Source organism: Rhincodon typus, chromosome 27, assembly GCF_021869965.1.
Source record: "Rhincodon typus isolate 14 chromosome 27, sRhiTyp1.1, whole genome shotgun sequence".
Taxonomy (NCBI): Eukaryota; Metazoa; Chordata; class Chondrichthyes; order Orectolobiformes; family Rhincodontidae; genus Rhincodon; species Rhincodon typus.
In genome coordinates this window covers 38,347,411-38,355,451 of record NC_063358.1, presented here as the reverse complement: position 1 = coordinate 38,355,451, position 8,041 = coordinate 38,347,411, and the positions used below count along the sequence as shown (strand labels likewise).

General features: G+C 46.4%; 1 protein-coding gene across 1 annotated transcript in view; it reads left to right on the top strand.

Moving 5' to 3' along the window:
• The window catches only part of LOC125486306 (cylicin-2-like), an 85,482-nt gene extending 77,942 nt beyond the window's left edge, over nucleotides 1–7,540 (top strand). The window contains exons 3-4 of the mRNA XM_048613299.1: nucleotides 6,002–6,070; nucleotides 7,462–7,540. Coding sequence (XP_048469256.1) covers nucleotides 6,002–6,070; nucleotides 7,462–7,511 — 119 coding nt within the window. The 3' untranslated portion in view covers nucleotides 7,512–7,540. The remainder of the gene's footprint in view (nucleotides 1–6,001; nucleotides 6,071–7,461) is intronic.
• Nucleotides 7,541–8,041: the final 501 nt, after the last annotated feature.

The window sequence follows — 8,041 nt, the reverse complement described above, 5'->3', positions numbered from 1 at the left end:
AGGACCGTAACTTCCCCTCCTCGGTGGTCGAGAACGCCCTCAACCGTGTCTCCCACATCTCCCGCACCTCATCCCTCACACCCCGTCCACGCAATAAGAACCAAAAAAGAATCCCCCTCGTCCTCACGTACCACCCCACCAACCTCCGGATCCAACGCATCATCCTCCGACACTTCCGCCATCTGCAATCCGACCCCACCACCAAAGACATCTTTCCCTCCCCACCTTTATCTGCTTTCCGGAGGGACAACTCTCTCCGTGACTCCCTTGTCCGCTCCACACTCCCCTCCAGCTCCACCACACCCGGCACTTTTCCCTGCAACCGCAGGAAGTGCTACACCTGCCCCCATACCTCCTCCCTCACCCCCATCCCAGGCCCCAAGAAGACTTTCCACATCAAGCAGATGTTCACCTGCACATCTGCCAATGTGGTATACTGCATCCGCTGTACCCGGTGTGGCTTCCTCTACATCGGGGAAACCAAGCGGAGACTCGGGGACCGCTTTGCAGAACACTTACGCTCGGTTCGCAACAAACAACTGCACCTCCCAGTCGCGAACCATTTCAACTCCCCCTCCCATTCCTCAGACGACATGTCCATCCTGGGCCTCCTGCAGTGCCACAACGATGCCACCCGAAGGTTGCAGGAACAGCAACTCATATTCCGCTTGGGAACCCTGCAGCCCAATGGTATCAATGTGGATTTCACAAGTTTCAAAATCTCCCCTCCCCCCACCGCATCCCAAAACCAGTCCAACTCGTCCCTGCCTCCCTAACCTGTTCTTCCTCCCACCTATCCCCTCCTCCCACCTTAAGCCGCACCTCCATCTCCTACCGACCAACCTCATCCTGCCCCCTTGACCTGTCCGTCCTCCCTGGACTGACCTATCCCCTTCCTAACTCCCTACCTACACTCACCTTTCCTGGCTCCATCCCCGCCTCTTCGACCTGTTTGTTTCCTCTCCACCTATCCTCTCCTCTATCCCTCTTCTATCCGCCTCCCACTCTCTCCCTATTTATTTCAAAACCCCCTTCCCCTCCCCCTTTGCTGATGAAGGGTCTAGACCCGAAACGTCAGCCTCTCTGCTCCTATGATGCTGCTTGGCCTGCTGTGTTCATCCAGCCCTGCACCTTGTTGTCTCTAACATCCTAGTAAACCTTTTCTGTACCCTCTCCAAAGCGTCCACATCCTTCTGGCATTGTGATGACCAGAACTGTACGCAATATTTCAAGTGTGGCCTAACTAAAGTTCTATGAAGCTGCAGCATAACTGTCCTTATACTCAATACCCCTTCCAATGAAGGCAAGCATGCCATAGGCATGTGTTCTCCCTCGTATGATTGAGCCTTTCAATTGAAAAATCCCTTTTGATTACCCAATTAGAGAACTGTAATGCGTTTTCCAGAACACATGATCAGGTGAATTGTCTAGCCTTAGCTTTGGGAGGTCTCTTTGTGTACAGTGGTAGTGTCCCTACCTCTGGGCCAGACAGCCTTGGTTCAAGTCCCACCTACTCCAGAGGTTATGGCATAACATTGCTGAGCATGTTGACTGGAGTTCTAACATTAACATTTCCTGCTTACAAAAGATATTTCTCAGTCACTGATGGATACGTCTTTGCTTCAGAAATAATAGGCTCTCCTCGGTAGCCTTGGTCCATATCCCGTTCAGAATGGTTTGGGTTGGTCTTTACCAAATTGAAACCACAGATTTCCAAAATCGTTGGTCGTGCTCCTCATTTGGATCTCACCGCGGTTACCAAAGCTGAGGGAGTACAACATGGCGGGAATGGTGGGGCACCATCACCATGGAAACCGCTTCCTGCCTGGGAGTGTCACATGGACAAGGGCATTGTGCATCCATGGGACCCGTACTCATGGTGGAGCTGTGGAGCTACCTCCCTGACTGAGTATTTCATCAAACAGCAGCACAGAGCAAAGGAGATGGATGGAAGGCTGGCTTGCATGGTGAACACAGCCCAGTCCATCACACGAACCTGCCCTCCATCCATTGGCTCCCATCTATACTTCCTGCTCCCTCGGGAAAGCAACCAACATAATCAACCCTCCCCCTCCCACCCTGGTTATACTCTCTTCTACCCTCTTCCATTGGGCAGAAGCTACAAAATTTTGAATACACGTATGAACGGCTTGAAGAACAGCTTCTTCCCTGCTGTTATCAAACAATTGAACAAATCTCTCAAATGCCAATGTTGATGTCTCTCTCTACACCTTCTCTGTTGCTGTAACACTATTCTGCAGTCTGTTCTGCTAACCTGATGCACTTAAAACAACAATTTTCACTGTATCATGTGATAACAATAAATCGATCAATCAATCAATGCTGTCATATCGCATTATGGCCTAGTTTGTAGATGGTGCCCTGTCACTGGTTTTAATGAGGTGCAGTGAAGTAGCTGTCTGTGCACCAGGAAGAGGAACCAAGAACAGCCAGCTATCTGCTACCTATGGCATCAGGAGGAAGCCGGGGAGCCATTACAGACACAGTTGAGGGACGGTGCTGAGGAAGGGTCACTCGACCCGAAACGTTAACTCTGATGACCCTCCATAGATGCTGCCAGACCTGCTGAGCTTTTCCAGCAATTTCTGTTTTTGTTTCTGTTTTACAACATTCGCAGTTCTTTTAAGTTGAAGGACAGTGTTTTGTCTCTCTCACCTGCACACTGTTTCTCGGAACTCCGTTGCCCACCCCCACCGTTGGGAGAACTAGAAAGGAGCCATCTCTAAAGTAAGAAGGATATGTTCTAGTATAGGCGCGGTGAATAGGAAGTGCCTTTCACTGTGAGCACAGGCCCAGTGTACTTCCAGTGGCTGAAGCTAGCAGCAAGTACTTCATCAAATGCAGGACCTGACCTTACAGCGCACCTCCCTTGGCTCAGTATAAAACGAAAAGAATGAGTTATTTTTGTGACTGAATATTAAATAAGCTCTTCCTGCCTTACCTAGCCTACTTCCGATCGATCAAAGCAGCACTTTGGGGAGCGGCCAAATATTTATTTCCTGGAACTTGGAACCAAAGTGAATGCAGGTCGAGCTGCCGACGTGACTGTTGCCCTGATGTAAAGAGGGCCCCTGTGGTGGGTGGGGCAATGGACTTCTGAAATCTCCCACTTGCTCTTTACTGTTCACTGCCTTTCAGCATTAGGGGGTCTCACATCTTTAACTGGAACTAGCCCCGAGAATTCTGCTCGACTTCCATCACCTCCTGTCACTTTGCAACATGGCCCACCCACTTTCTCTCTCTCCGTCCTTTGAAAACCATTGGTTTGGCCACTTTTGGAATACTGCATTCAAGTCTGGTCTCCCTGCTACAGGAAAGATGTTGTTAAACTTGAAAGGGTTTGGAAAAGATTTACAAAGATGTTGCCGGGACTAGAGGGAGAGGCTGAATAGGCTGGGGCTATTTTCCCTGGAGCGTCGGAGGCTGATATTCCATGTTTTGCCACTCCAGTGCGGGTGTCTCCCCTCCGGTCAGTGTCCCACTTCATTCAAATGATATCACATTCACAGCATAGAAACAGGCTATTCTGCCCAGCAAGTCCATTCTGGTGTTTATACTCTGCGCAGGTATCCTCCCATTCTATCAACCTCAGCTTTCATCATTGGTTCTGTTCCTTTTTTCCCATGTACATCTCATTTTCATTGGATATTTGCCCTGTCACAGCAAGTGCTACATTCTAGCCACTCACTGTGTTATAACAGTTGTCTTGCTTTACTGTTGGATTTATTAATAACTATTCTTATATTAGATGGGGCAGTCAGTTTTGGATTCTCTTTGGAGTGAAACTACTCTGTCCATATCTATCCTGTCCAAACCGTTCATAATGTCATATTCCTCAAACGATATCTTTGCTAAGCTATAAACAAACCTATTCCATTTAACTCAGTTTTTGTAATCTTGCTGTTCAACACTATTGTTATAAATCAGTTTTGCATTTTCTCCCATGTCTCTTTTACAGTTCAGGGGATTAGAACCTTGTATTCCGCTCTTAATTCAGTCAGAACAAGTTCACTTATAAATTTAACACCATTTCGCTATTTTTGATTTCTGTGCCCCTCGAAATGAATCCCAGTGCTTAGTAAGCATTTTTAATTGCATCACTAAGCTACAATGCGGCTGTAATGAAAGACCAGATTTGTTGGAAATATTCTGCAAGTCTGCCTGACTAACTGAGTCTGTCTAGTATTTTATTTCTAAGACAGGCAGCATCTACAGTGTTTCATTCTTGTGTGCTGCTTCTGCTGGATTTGTTCACCTGTCTGCATTTCTGTTTGTTTGTTCGACCCCCAAAAGTTTTTTATTTTCTAAAATGTAAGTGATGTTTCGGCTTTTCCTATCATAGTGCATCATCTCGTACTCCCCTACATTTATTCACTACATCACTCCAAATTTGACTTCTTCAGCAAATTTTGACTTGGGTACAGTACCTCAAATCTAGCACTGAGTCATAGAGCCATGAAATACGGAAACAGACCCTTCAGCTCAACTAGTCTATGCTGACAGTGTTCCCAAACTAAACTAGTCTCCCTTGCCTGCATTTGGGCCATATCCCTTTAAACCTTTCTTATTCACGTAATTGGCCAAATGTCATTTAAGCATTGTAACTGTACCTGCATCCACCACTTCCTCTGGGAATCCGTTGCACACACTAACTACACTCAGTGTAAAAACAGTTGCCCCTCATGGCCTTTTCAAATCTTTCTCCTCTCACCTTCAAAATACGCCCACTAGTTTGGAACTCCCCAACTTTAGTGAAAAGACCTTTGCTTATTTGCCTTCTCTATGCCTCTCATGATTTTAAAAACTCTGTGAAGTCACCCCTCAACCTCTCTCACTCCAGTGAAAAATGTCCCATTTTTACAACTCAAACCCTCCATTCCCGGCAACATCCTGGGGGCAGCAGGGTTTTGTGGTACATACCAGCAGATAGAAGCCACTTATCTGAGGCTGGCATGTTCTGCTCGTCCTTCACACAGACTGACTGCCCCTCATATTGACTGACAGGGACAGACTTTGGAGAAATTAAGACCATCATTCCAGACTCTCAATACTTCGAAGCCTGTTTGTGCTCCTGGTTTTGATTGGTCGGAATGTGTACAGCAGATTTTGCACAGAAAGGTTGCAAATTTAACATTGCTGGATTTCAGAGTCCACAGTTCCCTCTGAGGGATCCTATACACCGAGGTGACCTAGTATCACTGGAACCTATCGAACAGATTCTTGCTGAGATACTCTGATTCTGCTTAGAGTAACTTATTCTGATGCAGAGTGTGCATAAATTGAGATGTACCTTGTTGTAAGTGTCACGTACTGGGGGTGGGGGAAGACGGATGCTTCCCAAAGCTCTCCATCATCAGGACTTTATGTCTAGGTCTGTTCCAAGCTAATAGACATCGATAGCTTGGTAGGATCAGTCAATGGCTGCAATATCATTGTACTGCCGGTGCTAGGATGGATGAAGGTGATGTTCTTTTTTATTCATTGATGGGATGAGGGCATCGCTGGTTAGGTAGCATTTATTTCCCATCCCTAATTGCCCAGAGGACAGTTAAGAGTCAACCACATTGCTGTGGGCCTGGAGTTACATGTAGGCCAGACCATGTAAGGATGGTGGTTTCCTTCCCTAAAGGACATTAGTGAACAAGATGGGCTTTTCTGACAATCAACAATGGATTCATGGTCATCATTAGACTGTTAATTCCAGCCGTTTATCGAATTCAAATTCCATCATCTGCTGTGGTGGGATTCGAATCCGGGTCCCCAGAACATTATCTGGGTCTCTGGATTCACAGTCCAGCGATTAATACCACTAGGCCATTGCCTCCCCTATTGAGATAAGACTGCAGCCAATTTTTCTGTCTCTTGCCCATCCCAGGTTGCCCCTGCCATCCCGTCTGTCCATGTGAACCCCCTCTTGCTGACTATGGTCAGAGACACTCCATCAGTGCAAACAGTGATTGTTACTCTGTTTTCCTCCTAGATGGACTGAAGGCTGAGGACAGGCAGAGACTTGCAAGACAGCGCAGGGAGGAACGGGCAAAAACTCTCGGTAAGTGTACAGTTCTGGTCGCCCTGCTACAGTAGGAAATTATCACATTGGAGAGGGTGCAGAAAAGACTTACCAGGATGTTACCAGGTCTGGAGGGTTTGATATAAAAATAGGCTGGGACTTTCTTCCCTGGGACGTAGGAGGCTGAGGGGTGACCTTATTGAGGTTTATAAAATCATGATGGACACAGATAACGGTGAATAGCAAAGGTCCTTTCCCCGGGGTAGGGGAGTTCAAAAGTAGAGGGCATAGATTTAAGGTGTGAGAGGAAAGATTTAAAAGCAACCTAAGGGATAACTTTTTCATACAGAGGGTGGTGAGCTGCCAGAGGAAATGGTAAAGGTGAGTACAATTACAACATTTAAAAGACATTTGGATAGCTACATGGATAGGAGAGGTTTAGACGGATATGGGTCAAAAATGGGCAAATGAGACTAGTTCAGTTTAGGAAACCTTGGACAGCATGAATAAGTTGGACCAAAGGATCCGTTTCCATGTTGTATGACTCCACGGCTCTCTATTACTCTGACTTGCTTCACCTTGTTTGAGTAAGGTGAGATTTTGTGGAGCTGGGTTGAAGTATCAAAGGTCAACGCATGGTCGTCGTTTATATGATATAGTGACACCCTTTCTGCCCTATGATTGGTTCCTGGAGAACAGAGATTCCGAATCGATGACCGATGTGAGTTTGAGACCCTGAAAGGATTCTGGAACATTCTGACTGTTTTCCCAGAAATTGACTGAGCAGAGGGATGTACCAAACTCAACTGGCAGTCTTGACCTTTGCACTCATAAAGGGAATGCCACAAACATTGTTCTGACCTTGAGGTGCCAACGAGAGTTGGCACTTACCTCACCAACAGTTGGGCATGGTGAAATGACCAAATTGGATTTGATAGGCCAAATGGCCTCATGCTGTTCCGTAATGACTGTGACAACACAGCTATAACTTATGTCTAAATACTGCAGGAAGGTCACCTGTTGAAGAAGGGAGGAATTGTAAACTCCATCCTACAAATCTTTTGTTCATGGTTAGATCTGTGATGCACTGAACATTACAAAGTGATCTTGGTGATACAGTTGTGCTTACTAAGGCTGGCTCATTTTTGAAATGCAGCTGATTGTTTGGGGAATTGAAAGATCACAATAGCCTTTAATTTTCTGGCTCCCAGTGAAGGTCATGCAGATTTAGAAGCTCAAGGATGAATTTAAATGTGCTTACAAAACAGCTTGTTCCTGTTGCATAAAGATTTTTGCTGAACATCAAGGTGTATTTCTGTAAATGTGCCAATTCTCGAATCTGTGCCAGTTAGGTAACCTCATCGAAACAACTTGCCAGTTCTTTGATGTTTGACTAGATCTCGTGTCTCTGTTTCTTTTCACGGCAACAGTGTATGTCATGACCAACCTCAGAAGGACATCCCTTTCCACATTATTTTAATGCTAAAGGACAACAAAGAATCATCAAACAGGCCAGTAGTAAATAAAGTTATGGAACTTGTGTGACGGTTTGGGGTCAGTGCAGGAGTGGGAGGGGAGGTTAAACACATAACTAAACAGAATGCTTTTTGAGGGCAGGAAGGGAGGTAGAATTGGAACGAGACTCTAACAGACGGCCAAATTGATTGAATCTTGGATCTCTAGTGCAGGATTGAGCAGCACATTGGCTCAGTGGTTAGCATTGCTGCCTCTCTGCGCCAGGGAACTGGATTCGATTTCAGCCTCGGGCAACTGTCTGTGTGGAGTTTGCGCATTCTCTTCGTGTCTGCGTGAGTTTTCTCTGGGTGCTCCGGTTTCCTCCCACAGTCCAAAGGTGTGCAGATTAGATGGATTGGTCACAGTAAGTTGCTCATAGTTTCCAGGGATGTGCAGGCTAGGTGGATCAGCCATGGAAAATGCGGGGTTACAGGGATAGGGTAGTCGGGTGGGTCTGGGTGGGATTCTGTTTGGAGGGTCAGTGAGTTTCGATGG